A 27,761-nucleotide genomic window follows, 5' to 3' on the forward strand; every position below is an offset into this window, starting at 1 on the left:
GTCATAGACTTTCTGAATAAATATGGAGGAAAACCTGTCCATGTTATGCTGAATTTTATAAATGTATATTACCTGGTAAACAGCGCATATCTTCAAGTACAAGGATCATCTTTTATAGTCTCTATGTTACTAGTGAGCAAACTAATGGGGACGATTTGCTTAACTTTCCAAAATGATGGCTGAAAGGGAATGTGATAGCTCTCTACAAACCCATAAGGATTACACTGAAGTGCAGTGTGGGCAATGAAAAATATTGTTGCCTACGGGCTCTGTATAAATACTGGCTGGCAAGGGGAAGGTTTTTAAACATCAGCGGAATACAGTTGTGAAATACCTTTCTACGAGACTAATGTGGGCAAAGAAAGCCTAAGCAAACATAGTGCTTTTAAGGCATGGTTAGCTAAAGACAGACCATTCTTGACACCAATTTTTGCTAGTCGTTCAGTAGGAATCAGAGGAACTAGATTCACAGCAGTGTCAGAAATTGTCAACGGCCAAGTTTGCATAAACTTATGTCTTTTGGTAGATCAAAGGAGGGAGTAGGTGCAAGAATATTCCTAAAATTAGCAGCAGAGGAAAAAGATAGCCATGGAATTTATAAGAATTCATAGACTCTATAGATTCTTCTGCAGAATCCTTCTGTGATTTTATAACTTTTCTTATTTCTGTTTTACCACACAATCTTTGGTCAGAACTCAGCTTTCTGGACTCAATTTTTAATGTTTTAAATTTGAAAAATTTGCAGGAACAGAGATGCGTAATATCCCTAAATTGCCACGTGGGGGCACTGTTGCTGCACGTAAGACAAGTAAGTTTAAAGCCTTTTAAAAAGACTTCCACTATTAAATGTTTATGTTTTGTGCAGTATTCCCCAAATCTAAGCTAAATCAAACTTATAAGGGCGGACTGGAAATATTTTGCAGCTGACAGCACTGAAATAAATTATTATTGCACTTACATTTAGTCTGTCCTGGCATTACAAATTTTAACTGTGAGTGACATCTAGTATTTGAGTCTATGTATGTTAGTTGCACTGATTAGAATAATGTTAGAACATCTCTGAAACTGAAAATAAAATCATTCAGGTAAGTTATATAGCTGATGAAGCTCAGTCAGACATTTTTAGAAGACTGAGTGAAATATGTGGTTTCTAACAAATGCAGAAATAACATTTTCAGAATTATTCTGTAATTGTATTCATGTGAAATTCCACCAACAGAAAGTAGAACACTTGTCCTTCCTGTGATTAGATTATTAATATCACATGGGAAAGGCAGTGATATTTTGTCTATATAGGTAGTTAGATACTCTAAAAACCCACTGGGTCAGCAGGTCAGCTGCTGGTAATTTCTGCAGAAGGAATCTGGAAATAAAATAGCTGAAGTGTGGCAGGCCATGGTGGAGGTTCCTTAACAAAGGTGCCTGTAGAGGACTCTAACTGTCATCTGCATCTGCCTGGCTCTCTAGCTGACGCTATTAGTCCCTGGGTGCCATAAGGATCAACAGTTCAATTAAAGAAGAAAGTAATAGTGTTAAACTGATCTATTTTACAAATACATTAAATTCAGACTTGGTCCGCTGATACTTAAAACTGTGATTAAAAGGAACAAGGTATTTCCTAAAGACGCATTTCCTCTCCCGCAAGGGAGGAGGTTGTCAACCGCTAACACTCATCTCTTCCCCGTGCTGGCATTGATCTTCACCTGAAGACCTGAGATAATCAGGTCTCCGATCACTCCGGTAATATCATCTGCCATTCAGACAAGCCCCAGGAGAGCTGCAGGCAGGGCTGACCTTGCATAGAAAATAATTTGCTCTCTAATACCATCAGACACAATTCGTCAACCCAGTGCATGGCACTGCAGTCTGGGTGAGGTCTCCAGCTTGGTACCTCTGAACAGTGACATCAATAATTCACTTTTTAAATGTTTCAAATATCTGCTGTAGTACTATCCAGTTCTACTTTTCATTGAGAAGGAAGTTAGTGTATTGCCATACTTCAGACAATGATATGGTATCATATGTGCCCAAAATTCAAGATATAGTAATGAAATGTCAGCTTTTCACTTAACCTTACATAGACCCTGCACAGAATACAGAACTGTTAGGTTTGTTTCCTTGCTATGGAAATGCTAATGTATCTGTGACAGGCCGATAGAAAAACCTTAAAAAGTAGTTTTGAATCTGAATAACAAACAATACTGGGGGGTGAAAGACAAGGAAAGGTTGTAAGTCATTGCATGTGTGGATTGCTATGGTCTGTCTGAAATCTGACTTTCATTTGGCCCTGAAGTACAGTTGTATCAAGATGCTGTGACTCATAGTAGCAATACAGGCAGGAAGTTAATCTTCAAAATGGCAGAAGAGATGAACAGATGTAATCATATAAGAGAATTAATGCAGCAATTCATAATAAGAGAACTGCAGGTACCCAACAGCCTGGTCATGTCATCTGTCTGATCTTGGCAGATGCTAGAGGTGGCAAAGGATGCTTCATCAGTGGTCTATTTATGATTAGGAAATCAGGATCTCACTTGCCTTTCGTAGGCTGTTGTCAGTATGGACCCTAATGGAAGTGGCATGTCTGTATCTTAACTTCAACAAAGGAAGCTGCTCTTGCACTTCACTTTTCTTCACTGGGAAGGATACTGGGCCAACTACATAAAACAGAGACATGAATAAGGCTAAATGACCCATTAGCAGTTCACATTTTATGAAGTCTTACAGAGCAGAAAAGAAGCTATACAGAATCAGAGAGAAAGGACTTGCAAACTAAATGGACCATTACAAATTTTCTACATATTTGCCCCATATTCTCTACTTCAGTGGACTATTCCAAAGGCACCATAGTTATAACAAACACTGGCAGACGAGTAGAATAGCTTTTGCAGGAGGCAGCTTCTGGCATTTTCAGAATTGTTTTGGCCTCTTTGGCACTTACTATATGCAGAGAAAGGTATGGTAACAAGAGGATTCCTGTACACTTCACAGAGCTCGACAAATTACCATTTTACTCAGGTAAAACTGTGCTGAAACAAATAAATTTTAATGATTACCTTTATATACAAAAAGCATGTTAAAAAGAAAAAAAGAAAAAAGGTCTTGGGTAAGTGTACTTTGCAGGAAATGTTCTGGTTTGAACGGCAGCCATAAGAGTCAGCTGACAGCAAACCAGGTGACAGGAGATGGAGATTCCTCTTCTCTTAAATTATTTATCTTACACAGAGGTGTACATGTTTGTTTATTCGCTTTAGTTAGTCTCCATGCCACCACTCTCCCTAACATCATCCAATTACCTGGGGAGTTATTGGCAATCTGCAGTGTTTTATTGTGCTTTTCTGTGTATTTATCTGCTGCATTCCTATCTATAAAACAGGAACAGTAATACTTACACAGGTTAAGTCTTAACTCAGTGCTGGAAGATCTCAGTAACACTGAAGAGGCATGTAAATAAGAGACAAATCAGAGCTAAAATATGAAGAGTTTGGGAGTAGACTGCTCCAATCCATAAAGAAATACATTGACATGAAATGCAGAGCCACTATCCCATAGGGGGAGAGCAAAAGGATAAACATCAGTTTTGTATAAAACCCTCTACATGGTTTCATGACGTACCTGCACCTGATTCCTCAAGAGAACTATGGTTGTTCTCCGATAATAAAATTTGGCCCTGCAGAGATGGTCAGCTGATGTGGAATCATCACACAGATCTTTGAGACACTTCCCTAGATTAGTCAGCACCTGTTGGAGCAAATCTAGAGGAGGGCCATGAAGATGATCAGAGGGCTGGAGAATGTCCTCTATGAAGACAAGCTGAGAGAGTTTGGGTTGTTCAGCCTGGAGAAGAGGAAGCTCTGGGGAGACCTTATAGCAGCCTTCCAGTATCTGAAGGGGGCCTACAGGAAAAATGGGGAGGGACATTTTATAAGATCCTGTAGTAACAGGACATGGGGTAGTGGTTAAACTGGAATAGGGTAAATTTAGATTAGGTATAAGGAAGAAATTATTTACTCTGAGGGTGGTAAGGCACTGGAACAGGCTGCCCAGAGAAGTTGTGGATGCCCCATCCCTGGTAGTGTTCAAGGCCAGGTTGGATGGGGCTTTGAACAACCTGGTCTAGTGGAAGGTGCCCCTGACCATGGCAAGGGAGTTGGAACTGGATGATCCTTAACGTCCCTTCCGGCCCAAGCCATTCTATGAGTCTATGATCCCCTGATTTAAACTACTTATTGCAACCATTAGTATGATACTCCATGAAAATAAGGGCTAAGAGCAAAGCTTTCTGCTTACAGGAAAGAAACAAAGAATGTCACTGCTGAGGACTGGAGACAAGCCTGCAGTCCTCTACTTCTGTTTGTTTATCTTTGGCATCTTAGAATTTTCCATTCTTGAACTAGGCGGAAGTAATAGAAATGCACTTTGCTAAGATGTCATGCTGATGTAAATATCTCCAGCTGGCCACCACCATGCAGGATCCAATTTTGTGCCTTAGCAACTCTGAATACAAATGCAAGGCAACTACCATATTGGGCTGGAAATCTACCAAATCTTAAAGGACTTTGACACACAGTCACCATGTCTTGACCTTTGTCACCATTAAGAGTTTCGTCTCCATCCTGAGTCATTTTGCCAGACTTCAGATACTTATTACCAGGAATCAAACTTGAATAACTTCTACATGGCTCCATTCTGAATTCAAATATTTGTATACTCATTAGGAAGTGGATATATCCGCACTCATTACAGTCCCTGGATAATGAGCATAGATTTTGAAAATTTTCCAGGGCAAACGTGTAATTTTCTACTTAGACCTTAAATCGGTGTTTTTAAAATATTCTACTTGTGCATCCTTAAAATAGCTTTCTTCCTCCCTACTTCATACTTTACAAAATACAAACCAGTGCAAAAACTCTTTTAAAACTTACATCAATTGTGTATTTCTGCAAATTAAAATGAGAAACACTATGTTGCAATTGAAATTATTAACTTAGTAAATATGCATATTCCAGGCTAGAATGTTCTGTGCTTCCCTTACTCATGACCCTTATTCAGAGAAAACTGCCCAAGACTACTAGAAATTAACATAGATGGACACAGGTCAAATTTTTCCCAGTCTTCAGACGTAAAGCTTGAACAGTGCTGTGATTTGTAATCAAAAGCTCAAATGTTTAATTTCCGTACAAATGGCTGCTTTTGTCACATTTCTGCATCTAAATTGGATTTGGTAAATTTTGTCCTTTCAGTTAAAGATCTGATACAGATCTACATCTACTGGTATGTAGAGAGACTAGGACTCATATGGCACTATCATCACTCCTGTGGAAACCAATGCTTGCTGTAGGTGCTTGGATGTAAGATTCTTTTACACATATATTTGCAATCTTCCCATTGCCCTTGTAATACTATGGAGTCAGAAAACAACAGAAGTAGTGCTGGGATGAAGTGAGTCAGTGGTTTGCAACCTTCCTGAATGTAATGCCCACTTGACATTTTTCAAATGGTTGTGTAGACTCCTACATGGCTAACTAAGACCTGTGGACCGAAATTTATTTTTCTTAGTTATTTTTGTAGGCATATAGACTAGAAGGATTTTATGAAATCCCTGGTATTGAAAACCACAGCAGTAGCTGGGAGCATTTGGAAAGAAAACTGAATCAAAGAATGGGCTAAAAAAATCTCTTAGCTTAGCAACCAGATAAAAGGTGAGTATAAAAATTAAAATGTATTTTTCCAATACGAGCAAGGCCTATTCAATAATTACACTACATTTATATTATAGTCCAAAGTGGAACAGAGACTGAAGAATTGGAAAGACAATGTTGTAATTACTCACATATAAAAAAACCCAACCCAGAACTGGCCATCAAGGGTTAATATTTAGCTGATACCATTGAAAATCTCATTACAAGCACTGTGGCACATAATTGATCTGACTATTTGGCTGACTGAGTCAGTGGCCCCAGAGATTCAGGTACTCATGCAGTTCTGCAAAGTCCTCACTTGGGTCTGGCTCTGTGCAGCTGCTCAGTGAAGGCACTTCACAGTCTGCAAAACAAAGTGGTAAATTCTGCTGGCCATGACTCTGACAATATCATAACTTACAGGTTCGTCAGTCTAAGAAGAAAAGGCTGTGTCATTCTTTCCAGAGATGACGGATCAAGCAGATGCAACTAATGTCAAAAAAAGGTGGGGGAGAGCACATGTTAAATGATGCTGCTGTTAGACCTTAAAAATATCATGGTCGGTGTCAACATTGAGACTGTGCAATCAAATGTCACTAAAACGTACTTCAAATTTTGTTTGTATCCCATTACTTTTGATTTGTTGTTAAGATTCCTACCTCTGGTCTCATACGTGTACTTAGTGTTTTCCACTACTTTATTTTATTACATCTGATTAAAAATTGAAAAATGGTTTGCATACAAAGTTCGAAACATCTGTTTGAACAATGCTGAAGAGTACAATAAGAGTAAATCATCAACAGCACACAAAATACACTTTTATAAGTAGACAATATAAAATTACTTAATGCCCTGTGCAGTAGTCATTAGGAACAAAGTATGAAAGAAAACGCTTGTCTGCAACAAAATCTGATCATATTTTTGTCCCACCAATGTGCAAAACACAGAGACATTTATATTTACTTATTTTTGTGTGGTGCCTTCCACTGCCTACCCATAACTCTGAGGTCACAAATTGTGTTATATTTGGCATGACAAGTTGTTGTAGACACTACTAACAGCAGCTGTTAAATGTGGAAGCTAATTGAAAATTTAAGTGTTCCTGTCCTGGTCCAGGACTTGCAGTGATTTATGTGCATCTGGACTAAGGATATTTAAATGTGGGTTCACAGTGGAGAAGAAGAGAAGCAATTAATCAAAAAAGACAATCAGGAAAAGGCACAACAAAACACTGCAGCTTATGAAAATAAAATGGGGCCTTCTTATCTAACCTAACTTACAAACAAAACAATAATTGAAATGCTGGAAGAGTACAGAGAGGACATGTCATTTTCCAGTGGTACGCGTTTTACCTTTTGCATGCTGCTGCAGTGTAACAATAGAATATCTATGCAATTAAAGAAACACTTTCAAAATTTAACTTTATTATATTTTATTTGTTTGAAAGTTGTTGCAAGAAAAAAATTTTTAATGAACTTTCCAATGCTGTGATTTAAGTCTAATTTCCTTTTTTTGCTATTTAATTTACCTCTTATTGGGTTTTTTTTCAATTTTAAATGAAAAGGAAAAATATCCTATCACTAAGAAAGAGACAGATAGATTAAACAGGCGGTTTGTGTGATCTGATAATTAGATCATTCTAAGAATTATCTTCTAATACAACAGCAGTCAAACTTCCTTGAATACATGAAGCTTTTCTGTACATACTGTGAACCATTAGTCAGAAGTCTTGAATTCAAACTTTGGAAAGACACTTCCAACACAAATATTATTTGCACTCACAAATCAAGAACTGACGATCTTCAGTTATAATCGATGACAGCTATCCAAGGGGTGGCAGGGGTGGGAGAGGAGGTGGATTTTGCCTACGGAGAGGCAGTTGCAGTGTTTGAAATGTAATTACCAAAGGGAACAAAGAAAATAGAATATATTAAATAAACTGAGCATTATATCATATTTTTCACTTTATAAAGCTTTGTGACTTCCTTACACAGCCTAGAATATCCAGATATCATGAAAGAATCGGACGCCTATATCAGGTCGAAATATATAAGTTTCCTGTGGGAAAATAGGACAATCTAAAGCCTACCTTGATCTCTTTAGCTGTGATTCCTCACTTTTTTATTATACGGCAATGCTACGTTCAGGAAACAACTAGAAGGGTGGTCAAAAATTTCAATGCCCCAAAATAAATATCCCCTGTACTAGAAAGGAAACAAGATAATACAGACTCAAACAGCAACAGAGGAATAGAGTGGCAGAAAGCAGCAACCTCTCACCCCAGCCAGCATCAAAGCTGAGACTGGGAACCGAAACCTCAGCCCAGAGCCCTCAATACCAAATTTTGCTGTTTCTCTTTGCTTATTTTATACTGCTTTCTGATGGCATCTTTGAAAAGTGTAAAAATAGAGCCGTGTTGGGAATATTAAACACACAAACACTACAGGGGAGGTAAATCAGTTCTTCACATATATTTCTACAGGTCCCTTCCCTATAAATATTAGCAGAAAGAATACAGGCGGATGCTGTATTTAGATACACAGATATATATGGGTAATTGAATACACCTTGATGGAGTTATTTTCACTGAAGTAGGCATGATTTTCAGAAGTAACATTTAATATTTTTCTTTGAGGAAAAGTATACACAAACTTCCCAAAAAAGAAATCCAATGCCATTCTGCAATTCATAGAATCATAGAATGGTTAAAGTTGGAAGGGACCTTAAGGATCATCTAGTTCCACCCCGCTGCCATGGGCAGGGACACCTTCCACTAGACCAGGTTGTTCAAAGCCCCATCCAACCTGGCCTTGAACACTACCAGGGATGGGGCATCCACAACTTCTCTGGGCAGCCTGTTCCAGTGCCTTACCCACCCTCAGAGTAAATAATTTCTTCCTTATACCTAATCTAAATTTACCCTATTCCAGTTTAACCACTACCCCATGTCCTGTTACTACAGGATCTTATAAAATGTCCCTCCCCATTTTTCCTGTAGGCTCCCTTCAGATACTGGAAGGCTGCTATAAGGTCTCCCCAGAGCTTCCTCTTCTCCAGGCTGAACAACCCAAACTCTCTCAGCTTGTCTTCATAGAGGACATTCTCCAGCCCTCTGATCATCTTTGAGGGCCTCCTCTGGACTTGCTCCAGCAGGTCTGTGTCCTTATGTCGTGAACTGGATGCAGTATTCCAGGTAGGGTCTCACAAGAGCGGAGTAGAGGGGATCGACCTGCTAGCCATGATTCTTTTGATGCACCCCAGGATGCCATTGGCTTTCTGGGATGCAAGCACTCATTACCATCTCATGTTGATCTTCTCATCAACCAACACTCCCAAGTCCTTCTTTCAATGGGCCACTCTCAATCCATTGTCTGCTCAGCCTGTATTTGTGCTTGGGATTGCCTGACCCAGGTGCAGGACCTTGACCTTGGCCTTGTTGAACTTCATGAGGTTTGCACGGGCCCACTTCTCAAGCCTGTCCAGGTTCCTCTGGATGGCATCTCTTCCCTCCAGCGAGTCAACGCTGCCACAAAGCTTGGTGTTGTCATCAAACTTGCTGAGGGTGTACTCAGTCCCACTGTCCATGTCACTGACAAAGATGGTCAACAACACCTGTCCCAGTATTGACCCCTGAGGAACGCCACTTGTCACTGGTTGCCACTTGGACATGGAGCCATTGACTGCAACTCTGTGAGTCTGGCCATCCAGCCAATTCCTTATCCACCAAAGTGGCCCATCCATCAAATCCATGTCTCCCCAGTTTAGAAACAAGGATGTCATGTGGGACAAAGTCAGATGCTTTGCACAAGTCCAGGTAGATGATGTCAGTTGTTCTTCCCTTGTCCACCAATGCTGAAAACCCCTCGTAGAAGGACACCGAATTTGTCAGGCATGATTTGCCCTTAGTGAAGCCATGTTGGTTGTCACCAATCACCGCCTTATTTTCCATGTGCCTTCACATAGTTTCCAGGAGGATCTGCTCCATGACCTCGCCAGGCACAGAGGTGACACTGACTGGCCTGTAGTTTCCTGGGTCTTCCTTTTTTCCCTTTTTAAAAATGGGGGCTATGTTTCCCCTTTTCCAGTCAGTGTGAACTTGACAATGGCCAGTAGCTTAGCAACTTAATCAGCCAGTTCCCTTAGGACCCACATATGAGTCTCAGCAGGGCCCATGGACTTGTGCACCTTCAGGTTTCTTAGATGGTCTTGAGGCTGGTCTTCCCCTACAGTGGGTAGTTCCACATTCTCCCAATCCCTGCCTTTTTCTGCGACTTGGACAGTGTGGCTAGAGTACTTGCCAGTGAAGACCAAGGCACAAAAGTCACTGAGCACCTCAGCCTTCTCCATATCCCAGGTGACCATGTCTACGTTTTCCATTCGGAGAGGGCCCACATTTTCCCTAGTCTTCCTTTTGTCACCAGCATACCTATGGAAGATTTTCTTGTTGCCCTTGGACAAATTTAATTCCATAAGGGCTTTAGCTTTCCTAACATGTTTCCCGGCTGCTCAGACAATTTCTCTGTATTCCTCACAGGTGTCCACCTGCTGCAGGCTTCCTTTTTCTGTTTCAGATTGTCCAGGAGCTCCCTGTTCAGCCATGCAGGCCTCCTGGTGATTTTGCCTGACTTCCTCTTTGTTGGGAGCCACCACTCCTGACCTTGGAGGAGGTGATCCTTGAATATCAGCCAACTTTCTTGGGACCCTCTTCCCTCCAGGGCTTTATCCCATGGTATTCTGCCAGGCAGATCCCTAAGGAGGCCAAAGTCTGCTCTCCTGAAGTCCAGGGTAATGACCTTACTGGGCACCCTCCTTGCTGTCCTAAGGATCTTGAATTCCACCATCTGATGGTCACTGCAGCCAAGGCTGCCCTTGAGCTTCACACTCCCCCCCAGCCATTCCTTGTTGGTCATAACAAGGTCCAGCACGGCATCTCTCCTTGTTGGCTCTTCTATCAACTGAAGAAGGAAGTTATCATTGACCCCATTCCAGGAACCTTACTGGGCACCCTCCTTGCTGTCCTAAGGATCTTGAATTCCACCATCTGATGGTCACTGCAGCCAAGGCTGCCCTTGAGCTTCACACTCCCCCCCAGCCATTCCTTGTTGGTCATAACAAGGTCCAGCACGGCATCTCTCCTTGTTGGCTCTTCTATCAACTGAAGAAGGAAGTTATCATTGACCCCATTCCAGGAACCTCCTGTATTGCTTATGCCCTGCTGTGTTGTCCCTCCCATAGATATCAGGGTGGTTGAAATCCCCATGAGGACCAGGGCTTGTGAATGTGAGGCTGCTCCTAGCTGTCTATAGAGGACCTCATCCACTCAGTCTTCTTGGCCTGTACTAGACCCCCACTGTAATATCACCCATCCCTGCCCTCCCTTTAATCCTGACCCATAAGCTTTCGGTTGCCTCCTCATCCGTCCCCAGGCAATGCTCCATGCACTCCAGCGGGTCACTGACATAGAGGGTGACCCCCCCTCCTCATCTCCCCTGCCTGTCCTTCCTGAAGAGCCTGTATCCTTCCATTCCAACACTCCAGTCATAGCAGCCATCCCACCATGTCTCTGTGATGCCATTAAGATTCATTATGTTAATTTTACTTTAAAGGCAACTGCACTGAACATTGAAAAATTATATTCCTGTTGTATATCCAGTCCATAGACAGCAAATATTATTGAAGTGAAAAGAAACTGTTACTTAAAGGACAACCACTAGATCCTTCAAAGCAGACAGATTTATAAGCTAGCAAACAGTATGGAAGTATGGCTGACGCATTTGTACTGTCATACTGTGTTCCAGAGAAAATTAGTATCTTGGTGTATCTGAATACTCATAGAGTAAGACCAGTGACCTCTTCTTCTTCCTTCTATACAAATCACCTGATTTTTTCTTCAGTACAGACCAATGACAAACCCAAAAACCTTTTTGTCTTTCTAACATTAAAAATTTGAACAAAGAAGAAATCTCATCAGATTTGCATCTTACTTGTTTCTGGAAGTGAAAAGAGAGGGTTATGCCTGACAATGCAGACATTTCTGATGGCCATTGGCCAGACTTCTAAGGCAACTTCATTAACTTGGATGTAGTTTTTCTTAATTTATACTCAAGGCCAATTCACTGTGTGAAATGGAGGTTTCACTAAAACTAAGGCTGAGGAGTTGCCATTGTTTTATCTCCATAAGAATGAATGACCATTACTATGATTTCTGTGGAAAATTATGTTTCTGGCATTAGACAGTGATGTTTGTGGCAACAACCTGTTCACCTGTCAGTCAGTTCCTCCACCAGCATGGTTGAAATCTATTGACCTACCTCAATCAAATCTGACAAGAAGAAATAATCTCGAAGATAATCACATTCTGCCCGGGCAGAGGGGACAGACCCCATCAGAGGATGGAGGAAAAGGCAGGAGAAGTCAGTGGTCCCTCAGGGATGCTGCATCCAGCCTGGGGGCTGGGGCTGTGCTATGGCCACGCCATCCATTTGCTCTGGCACTGGTCCGACCCAAGCCAAAATCTGTTGCCTCCTCACTGACAGCAGCTAGGCCAGAGTAGGGCTGTAATGTGGCAGGGAGCACGCTGAGGGAGCACGGTGAGGGTGTGGGAGGCTGAGCAGTTCTTATTGCATGGTGCTGGGGACAAGAAAGGGCAACTGCAGGGACTATAGCAGGAAAGGATCTGGAAAAAGCAGGGAGGAACTTAACTGTGGTGCCTTGTAAGGGATATAGGGGAAAAGAGAGAAAGGGGTTAGCCAGGAACACGGACGCATTAACAGAAAATCCTAGGAATCTGGGCCTCATAACTTCTCTGCTGGTTTTTTCTAATTTGCTAGTTTTTTACTGAACCTCTCAATAAACAAGCTTTCTCTTTCACAGTCAACCTAAAGAGCCCAGAAGAAGGTTATATTTGAAGCTCACTAATGAGCATCTTTAGTGCTCATTAAGTAGATGTGCTAAAAGCTACTTAAGCTTCTAACACTTGCAAATATAAACATTTAAATGACCATATCAAACCCTGCATTAGGGCACAGAAACTAGCAAACTGATAAACAAAGTGATTTGTTTTGCTTTCCTAGCTGGATTTGCATAAGCGGCTGTTCTAAATTCTGCTATGTTCTGTCCTTCTTGTTGTTCCTAAAGTTGAAGATTTTTTAAAAGTATACACATTCAGTATAATCTAATTTCATAGGATTATTTCAAATGAAGAACAATTCATGAGTAGGAGTTGATAAGTTAATGTTAAAACTGACTCGTACCCACTTTAATTAACTTGGATTTAAAAAGTGTAGATACAGCTTCAGCCTGCAGAATACCAGATTAATGGAAGTGCACTAAGTATGGGGAGAAGCACAGCACATTGGGGATCATTTTGCCTCTTAGTGGAATACAGAACAGATCAACGGCTGTTGCATTATGTAGTAGATGCCTTTGTGTCTGATCTATTCCATTTGTTCTGCATGACACAGTCCCATAGCAAATGCAGATTCAAACTTAAAACAGCTCCAACTTTGTTAAGGTATCCATAGATTAATGGATTCTGAAGACAGAAGATGTATCAGAAAGGCAATCATATGGAGAAGGCAAAATTGAAGAGCTGCTCTTGGTTTTGAAGTTTGGATCAAATGTTTCCTCCAATTTGCCATTATTTTTTAAAAAAAAAAAATACATTGATTTAAAATTCTGCAGATTTATTAGTGCATTCATGGGCTTTTTACAGCTGAGAAAAGACACAGGCAGATCTTCCCCAGGCCAACTTCTTTGGCATCTCTCTTTGTTCTGGACAACTAACAAAATTCAGAGATCTTCTGCAGAGAACAGAAGCTACTGAGTAATAGAAAATGGAGCCTTGGGCTGCGCTTTTTGCAAAACAGCTTCTGCTATGGCTTGGATTTGTTCTGAATCACCATGAAGAGGCAGACTATTAAGGAAAGGTTTGAGAAAAATAAAAAAAATAATGTTTTTTAAATTGAGAGTCTAGAATTTTCAAGATTAGAGACGGATCAACTTTTTTATTTCTCTTTCTACCAGTGCAGCGTTATTCAGCAAAGAAACCTTCTGTCTTCCTTTTGGAGCTAACAGCTAGAATAGTTTGGTTAGGCAGGCTTTTTCATACATGTGATGGAACTGTCCAATGTTGCTCCTTTTATTTTGTTGTGTTTTTTTTTTTTTTCTTTTAGTTTCTGAAGTTCTCTCCTGCTTTTGTCTTTGTTGCCTCCATTTGCTCTTTTCTGGCCTACCCCAGCATGCTCAGGAGCAACCGTACCTGTTTAATAGTTCCCTGAGAACAGGGGTGGATGGGAACTTTAGGGGGCATCCAGTGCATCCACTTGCTCCAAATCAGAATCAACAATGGCCCCTACAATATTCTCAAAATTAGTTCTTAGAGATTTACGGTGACTGAGATTCCAGTGCTTCCATAGCGGTTTTATTCAGATGCTTAACTAACACGCCATTAGAAAACCTTTTTCATTATCTATACTACCTCCCCTTGACAGAAAATTCGGCTGATTAGTCTTTGATTTATCATCAGTAAGCAGTTTATTTCTTTTCCTTTTGCAGCTAATCATGCTTTTCTCTTATTTGCATTCTGCAAGATTAAAGAAGACATCATTGATGCACCTCTTGCATGTCTAAATCATTGTATTTCAACATGTTCCAACTTCGAACAAGGAAACCAAGCAGCCATAACGTAACTGTTTTTTCTATTTCCAACTCACATTAATCAGGTGTTGATGTGCAAGGAACTGCAGTAAATCATCTTTGTATGTATGACTACTGGGTATAGTTTCTTTGCCTGGTTGTTTTGGGCATAGTCACCGCAGTGGTGCAACAATATGAAATCAGTCAAGTGTGGCTCTTTTTATTATAAATCATGTAAGCACATCCTGGTCTTTTGATTGGATGGGTGCACTGCATCAGAGACAGTCAAATTCCCCTCTGGGGACTACAGCAAAGAAAGGGTGGAAGAAAGAACTTGATGATCATTTTCCTAAGATGAAACCATGATTTATAATATATTTATAAGGTGCTGGTCACCTCACTTCTGAGGAAATGCTGGGAGCATCTGATGAAACAACTGTGAGTGAAATCAAGCTGTTCCTCTGATGCTCAGACCCACCTTTAACACACATTTCAGCATTTAGAAGTGCTACAAGAAATATTTGAAATGTAGCGATATCTGTAAAAGTAACAGCCACTTATTTACAGCATCACCATCAATTTTGACACTTTGAAGCTTATAGATTTGAGCAGAAAAATTGTGTTTAAGGATGCTTTACAAATATCAATTTCTGCAATCTCAACAAAGTAATTAATAGTGGGTTTTTTTACAGACAAGTAATAACAAGGTTAAGACCCTCATTGTTCAAAGTAGTCAAGAATTTTCTGTACTCACCCTGACCTAGACCTTGAGATAGCCAAGTTCATGGGTTACTGTTGAAAAAAATGTAGCCTATATGAGCTGCTAGCAAAAAATCTGGCTTGTAGTCCTTCATCTTAGTATCAAAGCCATTCATTAACCTTTTAATTTCTACCAAAAAAAAAAAAAATGCTGACAAACTGAAAAATCTCTATCTTTTCCTTATATGGTCTAAAACATATGCCATGTAACATTTACATACTGGGGAACCCCTGTTTCACAACATTCATGTTACAATAAACTCTTGTCTCCTCATAGTGGGAGAAGACCAGCAGGCGAGGCTGAAATCTCTGTACATCCACACTTGCAGCTCCCACCACTCAGAAGGACCCAGTTCTGCTTATCAGAAGCGCTGGAAGTTGGATGGTTCCGAAGATCCTTCTGCTTTTATTGCTATTCAAGTACTTGCCACATCCCCTAATCCCACTGATAATACATAGCATTGGCATACGATTTTTTATCCCAATACTGCTGCTGCCAGGTGCCACTGCCCTTTAATCCAACAAAAAAAAGATAGAATAAGGGAGTTAATTTTTTTTCTGATTTCATCTCCACTGATGAAATCCACCATCACCACTGTTTTAATCCACTTCATTCTCAGTTTAATCTGTTGCGTGCTGAGACATTAACTCCTCTGTTAACACTTCCTCGTTCCGTACATGTTCTGAGTTGCAGAGTGAGCCAGTAGCTCTCCATACCCTCATCTGCATAGCTGCTGCATGCAGTTCTGCTTACCTTCTTGCCTATTTCACCACAGCATAGTTCATAATCGTTTCATGCAGAAGGGGGTTTTATTGCACTTTTGAAGATATGGTTATCTTTTTTACCTCCAACTGGATGACACAAGAAAAACGCAAACATGACAATAGAGAATACTACAGAAACTACTCTCAAGCCACATACCAAAAAGGCAATAAAAAGATCTTTTTGATTGCCCCTAAAGTTAATTTCTTTAGGTGAATCGATCTGCTTCACCTCAACAATCTTCTGCTACAAACTGAGAAACGTTTTTCAGGCTACTTTGCAAGCCACTTATTCAAAAGAGAAACAGATTGGTCCACTCTAACCAAAATCACACTTGGTTAGAAATAGAAGCCATTTATGGACTTCTATGCCTATGAAAAGACTTATCTACTTATGGAAAGCAGAATTACGAATGGGCAACAGGTCTCCAGTAGTAGGTTTGGTGAATTTAGCGTGGTCCTAAGCTATTGAGGACAGACTGTGGGTTGATGTGCCCTTTAAAACGTCCAGTGATGGAGATTCTATAACTGCATTTAGCAGTTTGTGTTAGTAGTTTATTCATCTGTATTTAAAACTTAACTTCTTTACTATCTAAACTAAATCCCAGCTTCTGCCATTTAAAGTCATTTCAGGATATTGGCAGGAAAAAAATTAAAAGGCGAAGATCTTCAGAGAAAAGTAGGAGCAAATATATTTTACAAACCAGGAAAAGAATACAAGACTTCCAGTAGAAGACATAATTAAACACTTTAAAAAGAGAAGTTACCATTAATCTTTTAAATACAGTGTTTTGGAAGTCAAGTGTGAGTCCATCATTTGGACACTTTTATGTCTGCATTTTTAAGTTCTGTGTTACTGTAAAAAAGTTATTCTCTTTAAAAAAAAATACTCAGAAAAGAATGGCTTTCTTTAGTAAAATTCTGATGACTGGAGTAGAAATATCATTTGTAACTTATCCTCTTTCAGTCACAGGACAAAATACCAGTTGTTTGCAGATGCAATGGAAAAATCTGATAAAACACGAAACGAGCTAATACTTTCCTACTTACACCTAGAAAGACACATTACAACTAGGCAAGAAATCTTCAATTCTGAAATTGAATGCTTTTTCCTTAGATTTCTTATTCCACTTCCTTCTCCTGCAAATTTGTGTTCCCCAAATGGGAATCCTGATGTCTATCTTGCAATCTAATTTCTTTTCCTCTATGTATTCCTCTTCTTGTTCCAGAGTAAGATTTACAAATCAAGTAGGTCAATATTTGTTTGTCACTAAGCAAAATACTCTACGGAATTTTTTTTGAATTTTGAAAGGTTTTTCTGTAGTTTACGAAGCCAGAAAAGCCTTGTGTATATCATGTATGCAAAACATAAAACTACACAGAATACCAAAACAGATAAATTAAATACACTGAAATCCTTATCCAGCTCCTCCTGATTTTTAGTTTGGTGATATGGTACAATAAAAATCGAGACTGATTTTTAAGATAATACATGTGTATGGCAGGCAACATACTTCTTTTCATGGAACTGATAATTTTATAACTTTGGGGTTTTTTTCTTAAAGGGTAAAATGGCTAGAAAAACTTGCGTAATTCTTTTTGATTCCTATCATCATAACATAAACATAAACTTAACATAAACATAAAATTTTTGTAATAAAATGGTAACATACCACTATCTGGATTTTAAACTGAAATGTAATTTATCACCTAAAGAATCTTGTTATTTGAAAAATGAATCTTTTAAAGAATATTGTAATAAGCATTCAATGCATTTGACAGTTTTTGAACTAATCTACCTTGAAACATGATGCTAAATTTAAAGTTGCACTTGCAAAATCGTTTATAAAATGGCGATTATCCTTCTTATCCAGCCTGATCTAAGTAGTGCATAAAGCAATTTCTTTGTAGCAGACTAATCTGGAACTTTGTTAATTGGCAGCAATTAGAAGCATTTCTGTGCAGATGTTTCTTCTACTAGCTTCTCCATGACCTGCAGTCTTGTTTCAGAGACCCTGAACAGGTCTGTGTCTATTTTTAATTTTTTTTAAAAAGCCAACAGCTATAGAATTGAAGAAGGCCTGAGACAGAGATGCTTGTCTTCCAGATAATATTAGCCTTTCCGTATGTGGTCTCTGCAGCACTACATCACGCTGATTCCTCTCTTAAAAACACGCTGGTGCCAAGGCAACTGTTAGCTTCCCTTTATTTTGTGTTTCAGAGCATTACTCAGGTTTCAGACACTCTTGTGCTGCTCAAACAGAAACAGAGATAAACTGTTACATATAGAGAATGTAATCTTTGTTTTCTCACAGAAAGATAGAGCTAAATGTTCAACTGGTAAACTTGTATAGATAACTTCACTGGCTGCCTTGGGCTAGATAATGTATACTGGCTGTGAATCTAGGACTTTTTAAAGTGGCTTATATAAGAGGCAGTACAAATGAAAGGAATACATTTGTAGAAGAAGGAGGGAAAAAAATCCACAAAATCATTCTACTCTGTTGGCCTGGTATTTTTGTGTTAATTTAAGAATAATTCCATGATGCTCAACAGCAGTTTATTGCTTTTCAACAGATGCAACTTCATTCACTGCTGGTTTGCAACTTCTGAGTTCAGCTGGGAAAAATCAGCTGTGTTCACTCCTTATGTGAGAAACAGAGAGCTCAGAAATCCCTATGCACTATATAAATGAGGCTTAGAAGTGGGTAGGCTGCTTTGTTTATACTTGTGTTTTGCTTCCTAGTTAGTGGAGATGTGAATGGTGAGAAGGACTGGATGTGATTTGGAGAAAAATCTGTACCTGTGCTTAATTCTGGCGAAATAATTCCATGGAAACCATGTAGAAATTGTAAAAGAGAAAATGTCACTACAAGGGCCTCCTCCTGAACACACATGAACAAATGGTGCAGAGATCTGCGCTGGTATTTGCCTCACCTGGGGTGTTTCCAGGAGGGTACAGCAATGTGTGATCACGCTCTCCTGAGAGCTGGAACAGGGTTTGCCCTGGCAGCCATTGGCAATGCCTGAGATCTTGGCACAGCATTGTGACAACAAAGCATTTTGCCCCTGGTCCTGAGCTGGGGTGATTCTATTTTTGTACCAGGAACTAAGACACAGGTTTTAAAATTCACAACGAAACAAAAAAGTCTGATTTAAAGTGAAGACCATTTTAAGACCTCATCAAAACCTGTAAATACATTCTGTTTAATTTTGCCAAAATGTAAACCCACTTCTTTTCTTGTGAGAAAATATTGTTTCTGTTGTTGATAGCTTGCTTTTTAGCCCTCTTTTTGACTACTATGACTTTCCTTAATACACTGCAAAGAGAGTGATTTATATGGCTAATGCTGAAGAATATTGTCTTTTAAAATTGTTTTTTACATTCTTTTGTCTTAACTGATTTAATAAATACTTTTGCAGGATACACACACAAAAAAAATCAGTGCCCTATGGCTTTTTGTTGCTGATATTCTTCCACTGCTAAAGAAAGAAGAGATATACTGCCATGTGACGTTTTAAAAGCACCTCAGTAAAGGTTATTGAGTTATTTATAAAATCTCTACAATGAAATTAGACAACCTATGTAAATCAGTCTGTCATAATGTTTGCCTTTTCCACTGAAAGATTAAGAAAATAAAAATCCATAGGAAAGCAAAAAGTACTTGGCATCCAGAGCAATTTACTAATTGGAAAAAAGATAAATTATCCACATTGTGCCTTGTCAGCAAAAAATCCTCTCTTTGATTCCACCAGTTCAAAGCCAAAAGGCAAGGTTGAAGACATAGATTCAGCTTGAGTGTACTGGACTCTAAAATTAATTTTAATGCAACCGTCTAGATATTTCCTTAGTCTGCATGATTATAATTTATTTCTGGACATTACTGCTTGCTAAATGTTCCAATCACTTTGGGTGAACCTTACGAAGTTGTCCTCTCTTTCACAACCCAACTGCAATAAACCTCATTGCTTGGCTAAAGAAAGCTGCTTTGGATGCCAGCTAACTCAATGCTGCTTTACTTGCCTTGAAGAGTGCCAGGGAGAAATGCTTGTAGAGGCTGATTTTTAAGAACCCCTGAGCAGTGTCAGCAACCCTGGAGACCCATCAGCACTTAACTCTTCTAAAGGGCAAGCCCACGAAGCTATGAATTGAATCTGTACCTCCCCATAGTGTTTAAACATGTCAGGGCAGCAAAGAGCTCTTTCACAAAGTGGCTTATATTGCATGTGTGTATAACTTCAGCCATTGCAAGCTTTCTGTCTTATTTGCCCCTTTCACCCTTAGAGCATTTAAGTGCACTTTGTTCAATTTTTCTATTTCCACAGCTCTAAAAAGACCTACTAAGAATGAAACGTTCAGCACAGCTTTATACTCAGAACTAGCACTGCAAACATTAAGGTGGTCCTTACTCTTCCTTCTCAAGAATGTATAACTGACATTTTATCTCTGTATCAAACAAAGTAAGCACAAATTTGAAATTCAGCAATTTAGAATTTATTTTCTCTCATGTAAATCACCAGTTTTCTCCAGGTTCAACAATAGTATCAGTTATATTTTCGTGTGCTCAGTTTTTCAGTAATTTTAAGAATCTGACTAAACATGGGTATTTTTTGGCTAATTTTGCACCCTTTAATATATTGCACCATTTAATATATTAATATATGCAACCTATTCTCATTATTTCCACCAAAATGAATCCATTTGTTTTCTTAATAGCAGGCTTAGTATTTTGAGAACAGACATGAAGTCCTGTCTTTAGACTATACTTCAGGGCTTTACTTTCATACTAGAAGAGCTACAAATCACAAGGAGATGGTTTTCTTACCATAATGGGGAATTATTGCCCAAGCCATTGCAGAAGCGTAGATGCCACCAATCATCCAAAACATACAGAGCCAACTCAGGTGTTCACCTCGTTTCTCCCGAGCAAGCACTTCCGAAAAATAGGAGAAGACTGTCGGCACAGCTCCACCAATCCTAAAAGGAGATACAGATCATGGATTAAGCAAAAGAGTGACAGCTAGTTGAAATTTGAAGAAGCCCATAGCTACAGTCATTGAAAATGCAAACTACAAGCAGTTTTTCTGGCAAGAGTCTTTTTTTCTCTAATAGCACCATGTATTGGGGAAGTCTTGAGGAAACTTCCACCACTTTGGACACAATTTTTGCCAAATATTTCGTTGAAAATTCTGTGTACAATTCATTGCATTCAGTGTTTCAAGGGAATTGTCTATGTGCCAGTTGCTGGAACAGAAACCAGCACAAAGAGTTGACTTTCACCATTACAAAAATCCTGAAATCATGACAGTATAAGGATGAGTATCAAAATCTTTTAACTGAAATCTTTTTGCTTTTAACTGAAAATACTAGCCATATTTCCAAAGAATAATAGGTATTTCTCTAAGTCTTGCCTCCCACACTTTAGGTAATGAAGAAATTACTACATGCCAACTATGTTACAAATACATTTAATTTCACACATATTTAAAAAGATGTTCCATTGAGTTGCACTACATGATTTGCTAAGCCCATGCTGATCTTTTAGTAAATTTTTTTGAAAAGGCTATGATTTCATATAGTATTGATTTTTTTTCACTTGGTAAAATAAACACTCTCTGAAGATTATTTGGACAAAAAAAAAACCGGTTCAACTTGGTTTTGCAAAAATTAGAGTAACTCAAATGATGTATCATTTTCAGTACCAGCTTCCTGACCATCTTTTACTGTCTTTACCTCTTCACTACCAATGCAAGCTGTCAAATGTTCCACAACAGGACAAGTCCTTGTGGATTTTATTTTTACTGCTGAAGAAAATACCTGTGAAGCTTGAAGAGATATTCTCACATACCAGATTACATCCTTTAAAGCAGCATCTTGCAAGGTTTTAATTTTTAACTGAATTTTAAGTATAAATGCATATTTATGCTGTCATCAGGGAGCTGCCAAACTAGGACCAAAAAGAAGGAAGCTTAAAAGAGATTAAAACAAATATTAAAAGGAAAACATGAATACAGAAATGGTATGTCACTCTTAAGAGAATTCAGTGCCATAGCAATACAGTTTATTTTAAGACCTCTTCAGATGCAGCGATGAAATACTGGATTGAGCTGTTATACTTGTTTAGGGGTCTGCCATTTTGTCACCTCCTCCTGGACAGCGCTTCATGAAGTACCACTGGTTGACTCAGCTTTACAATGAATGTTTCCCACAGTTGAGGAAACCTCTGCCGGTTCTGCAAAAGGTTCATACCTCCACGAATTCTTGTTAGATATACAGCTGACAAGGGCTGTATCTCATTTCTTCTCGTAAGTGAAAACACAAAAAGCCTTCACTAGCGAACTGCCCTGTCACAGGCAGCAGGAAGACATTGTCCTGAGAGGTTCTCCTGGAAGAGTGAGGAAGAGTGAAAGGGGCATGGCTAAGGGTGGAATCACAGCCCATTTTGCTGTGACAGTGAAGATCTGCTGTCACAATGGTGCTATGGACTGAGGGCTCTCCTGTTCCCAAAGTGAAAGCGAATTACAGCTGTGATTCCTTACCTCCAGGACTCAGACAAAGCTTGGAATTGCACTCCCACAATATTGCCCAAATACAGTACTCATGGATCTAATTAGAGTTCTTTTTCTAGTGTTGAAAATTCACTAGCAGAACCACAATCAAGGTCTCCCTCGTTCCTGCCTAAGCTGGAAAGTACTGATGAGGAATTTTAGGTACCCGCTTTCAAGAAGATCTAAATTAATAGATTGCTCATGGCATGTAGGACAGTATCACTCTGGCAATAACACACTGCCTAAAGAGAATAATTTGTGGTAAGTGAGTGCTTTTTTCTCATATTGCTTCTGCTCATTAAAAAAAGCACAGAAATTGGTAAGTAAGTATATATTTGGTAATTTTCCTGTTCTATTATCCATTTTGTTCTTCTAAATTTACTATTTTCTTTGTTTCGTATGTTTTTTCATGAAGTACAGAATCTTCTCTTTATTTTATAATGTAGTTACTATGGTAGTAAATATAGCCTGAAACCATCTGTGCTATATAGCACAATTAATAATAAATCAAATTTAACACTTTAATAGTTTTCCTATTGCAAAGTGGTTGAAACATTCTCTGTACAGTGTTCATTTCAGGCAGATACAGTTCTTATGCTTATGAAATTCAAAACTCAACTTATCATCTTCTTGAAATCTCCCTTTAATCTCCAAGACTGGAATTCTGATGAAGTGGGGCTTGTGGAGGGTTTCCAACGTGTGGAGTAAGTCATGCATCCGTAGGTCATACAAACATTTGTGGGATGATGGTTTAGGAAATGGGTGGATGTTTCAAGAGGAAAGAATATACCCTATCTTAATGTCATAAACTGTACAGACATCCTGAGCAAAGGCAGCAAAACAGGCATCTCCCACCTGTCAGCATGAACCAACTGTACCATGGAGGAAAAACTGACTCATATGCTGTGTCCTAAAGGTCGTCTAAGACTACAGAAGCAGCATTGTCTGTGCTGACCAATTTAATAGGGCAAATTTTCTAACAAATAGAACTTTTAGACATCTAAGAAGAATTTTGGAACCAGCAAACAAAAATCTTTATTTAGGATATGCAAATAAACAGAGAAAAATCAGCTTGGAAAAAAACCCAGTTTTTCTGTTTCATCTGATGTGATTGACATTTCCAGTGAGTACACCAACAGTCTAAGAAAAGCTTAAAAGTCCAGATACTCTGTTCATATTGATTAAACAGTGAAAATAACCTGTCTACTGTCTAAAAGAGAAACGTAGCATGTATTTTCATCATACAGAAAACAGCTGCTATTTAGAGTTGCAGGTCTCTGTTTCATAGCAACTGTGTAGTAAAGTGTGTTGTGCACTTCTTGGCACCTTAAATGTGTGAATGGAAAACTTACTTCTCAGCTGGTTAAATGCTTCCTTCTGGCCTCATGTAAGTGCAGAGTGATGCTGCTAGAAGCTTTTTTGGATACCAGTATCCGAAAAGCTCTTCCTATGTCACAAAGCTATTACAATGACTAAAAAGCTATTATGAAAATCTTAGAGAGGCTAACTAACAGCTGAATTGGAGGAGAGCAGGGAGATGGAGCAGAAGCATCCTGCTGCAGAAGACTTTTCGTTTGCTCTTATGCTGGACAATGTCAGGGTGGCAGTAGCCATGCCTCCACTCCCTAAAGATTGCTCCCAGAAGTGGAGCAAGTGACAGCAAAAGGGGAGAGCAGGAAGAGCTACAGCTGTTATCACACCAAACAACAATGAAGAAACTCTTTAAAAACTCTGTGGACCTAGAGAATATTTCTAAGGAGCAAAGACATTTCTGTCTGACTCTGGCAGAAGTTTTAATGTGTGCTTGGTACCACAGCCATTTGCTAGTATAGAACTAATGTGGTATCTGGCATGCTAAACATTGCTATCAGAGGCATAAACTACCTCTCAAAGACTTGGGCAAGAGAAGATCAGAGCAACTCTGACTTCTTCCGTCACTCTCTTGTGAGGATCTTTCACAAACTTCAGCAGCTATTGCACATTATGAATTAATTAATTAAATGTTCATATTAAAAAAACCCCACCATATCACCCAACAGGTGCAAGGAATAATGCACTTTCGATAGTCAAAAAAATGTTAGGCTGCATCCCACCTTCACTTACACTGATATAAGCCCTTAATAACTTGGTGGCTCCAGTTGAGCGGTCTTGTATTTACACAGAAGGAACAGACTTTGGTCCTCAACATTTTCATACTACAAGTTTGAAAGCAGACTGCCTCTTTGGTATCTCACCAACATTGTTTGGAATTGATGATGGAATGTGCAGGAGGGAATTCCAAATAAAACCAAAGGCAGAGTTGCCACTGATTGTAAGGTAGGAAGACTTCACCTTTTGTTTTATGGGAATGCAAACACTGTTTTCCCACAGGATACAGTACTAAGTCTGCCTCTGGCATTTAATTGGTTTGATACAGTGGACTATTTGCTCTTATTGTGCTTATAAATTATAGGGCTTGTCCTCACTTGTAGAAGAGAATTCTATACATGAGACTGCATTCTTTACTTTACACATATGCACGTGCAGATGGAAAGCCTGTGAAAACCGTGCTGACTTGAGAAGGATGTTTATTCTAAAAGATGAGATGGATTTTAACTTTCTTAAATACATGATTCAAGCAAACTTAAGTTTTTACATCTTATTCATGTATGTTAGTTCTTCAGTCATCATAGCCAAAGCAGTGGACATAAACTTGTCATCCACAGATCATGGGGAGGAGTCCATGCACTACTTCCCAAAGGGTCACAACAAGTATCTATGAGGTGCAAATATATTGTGAGTATGTATAAATTAACTATACAAGGTTTTTACACCCCCATTGGAAAATTGTGTAGATTCTGAACATTTTTTTTAAAGATTAAAAAACAGTTGTCTAAACCTCTGGATTGATGATCATGAGTGATAACTGTTGCCAGAATAACAGAGTCTGTAATGAGGCTCGGTCTAATACCAGCAGGAGGCAAAAATTTGTTAAGCTTGGTTCAAGATCATAAAATAAACACTCTCGCTCAATAAGGGTCAGTCTCTGCACCTGAAACATCAGGATACATTCCTTCAGCCTTGCCTTTTTTAATAAGTATGTAGGAACATATGCAAGAACAAGACTTAATAAAGAACAGGATCCTTTTCTACTGCACATATTGTTCCATATATGGAGAGAATGGCATAAATGTCAGTCAAAAGAATCACAAATGTCAGTCATGATCTTTTTCAGTTATTTTTCATCTTCTGTAATAAACCCCATCAGCAGTACACAGAGCAAGAGTAGAATGCAGAAATTTTTTTGTATTTTCTCAGAAACATGTAATTCACTTCGAAGGAAATACCAACTAATCAGCATATTCTTACCCTTTTTGATGCAAAAGATGAGCCAGTTTTGGAGCCCTTATGAGTTACTTCTGTTTGGTGAAAAAATTAATGACTGAACATGTTATTTGATGCCATCCTGGTTGTAGAGAATGTACACATTCTCCCCAAAAATTCTTATTTCACTCTTACTTCTCACTCTGTTTTTTTTTTCAGGATTATGTTCTTAAAATCTTTTGACGTTTTCATTTTTAGGTTTTGGCTACTTCTTTCTGTCTGCTTTTGCTCATACACACAGAATCCTCCACTATCTGGTACCTATGCCCTGCAGCTGCATTTAGTCTCTAGTGAAAGCCATCTCCCACAACTCCTACACTGAGCTTGACTCAGTGTGCATATGGCATGTGATTTGGGTGGTAGGTCATATTTGCTCGGTCCTGTTACTGCAAAAAAAGAGTTGCACTGTTTCTTCTATTTATTCAAAAAGAAGGGTGTCTCTTCATCCAATATTTTCATGCATTTTTTTATTGTTATTTTAGATTCAAAAAGAACAACAGTTATTCAGAGGGACTGAAAGGGGGATTTTTCAGGTTCAGTTTCTGACCCCAGAAAACCATCCAAACTGAAAGCTGTGCTTTTATGATGTTATTTCTCTACACACTCTGTTCATGTTTGTTCTGTAAAATTATGGGGAGGGGGAAACCCAAAGGAGATTTAAGTGATGCACCCTAGGAGATTAGGATTCAGTGAAACAAACAATAAGCTAAGGTACATTTGCGTTTTCTTTGTCATCAAAGATGATAAATGTCTGCTAATCTACCTTCAGAGCTGTGATTTGTCACAACAGATTTTGGCAACTGCACAGTGTGACAGATGGGATGAAAACACTACTGGGAGGCATTCAGGAACCTCTGGCTTCAGACAGAAGCCTTGGTTTATTTGCAGATTCACTAGCCAAAGGGGCTTGAAATACAAAAGCATACAAGGAATAGAGATAATTAGGAAAAAAAAAAAGCATTGCAGAATACAAAATGCACAAGGCAGGATGATGTTCTCCTGGAATACCTTGTCTTCCTCTCTTTCAAACTTGAACAACATGCAGACTAAAAATAAAAATAGTGTTTGTGTAAGATGGCATTTGCAAGTTGTCACCTTGTTAGTTGCAATATGTTAAAAAAGTGATAGAGCTCAAAACACAGATTCAGTGTTACACTCCTGAGATTTAGAAACAGAGCACCAACCTTTGTCCTTCTGTTGAATTCCACCTACCCTCTTCTTATTAACAGTTGTCTACCCCCACTACCACAAGTCTCATTAAAAAACATCTCTGTTGATTTCCTTTCAGAGCTGCCATTAAACTGGCCAAGTATCTAAGAGTGAGCAACCAGACTGACCAGTTCTCCTTGAGAACTGCTGCATAAAACCCTACAAAATTGCAGCACAATATAGACTGGGCTTTGCTGATCATTCTACCCATATTTAAATACAATTGACACTTTGGATTATGTATTCTAGAGAAGCTGTCTTTCAGGTACACACATGGACTGTATGTTATTAATAGCAAGACAGTCCTTGTGATAAAGATTCACATGATTATTTTCTGAACTCTACAGTACTGTCAGTTCTGATGGAAGCTGAACTGATGAATAAATAATTAATTCCCCAAATTTACCCAACACTATTTTAAAAAATCAAGTCAAATTTAATGCCAAATTCAAGCATATAATGGCAATGAATTTTCCTGCAGTACTTGCTCAGCTAGATATGTCAGATAAATAGTTTTCAGATCTGCCAGTATCACTAATCACAAAATCATTGTTTATGAACACTTTGTTTTGTAGATTTTCTTCTTCATCATCATCATCTTCTTCCTCTTCCTCTTCTTCTTCTTCTTCTTCTTCATCATCATCATTGCTCTTTTCAAGTTTTCTCTTGAAAGGCAGATATTATGGTGGAAATCTGTTATAGACCATCCAACCAGGATGAAGAGGCATAAAAATATTCTATAAGCAGCTGGGAGAAGTATAATGATCCCCAGCCTCTGTTCTCATGGGGGACTTTAACTTA

At 38.9% G+C, this 27,761-nt stretch overlaps 1 protein-coding gene across 2 annotated transcripts in view; it reads right to left on the reverse strand.

The window, feature by feature from the left end:
- SV2C (synaptic vesicle glycoprotein 2C) overlaps positions 1-27,761 on the reverse strand; it is an 86,051-nt gene that overhangs the window by 28,173 nt on the left and 30,117 nt on the right. For both annotated transcript variants that reach the window (XM_009884250.1, XM_009884249.1), the window contains exon 3: positions 20,666-20,817. In XM_009884250.1, coding sequence (XP_009882552.1) covers positions 20,666-20,817 — 152 coding nt within the window. The remainder of the gene's footprint in view (positions 1-20,665; positions 20,818-27,761) is intronic.

Source organism: Charadrius vociferus, unplaced genomic scaffold (genome assembly GCF_000708025.1).
Source record: "Charadrius vociferus isolate BGI_N301 unplaced genomic scaffold, ASM70802v2 scaffold183, whole genome shotgun sequence".
NCBI classification, from domain to species: domain Eukaryota; kingdom Metazoa; phylum Chordata; class Aves; order Charadriiformes; family Charadriidae; genus Charadrius; species Charadrius vociferus.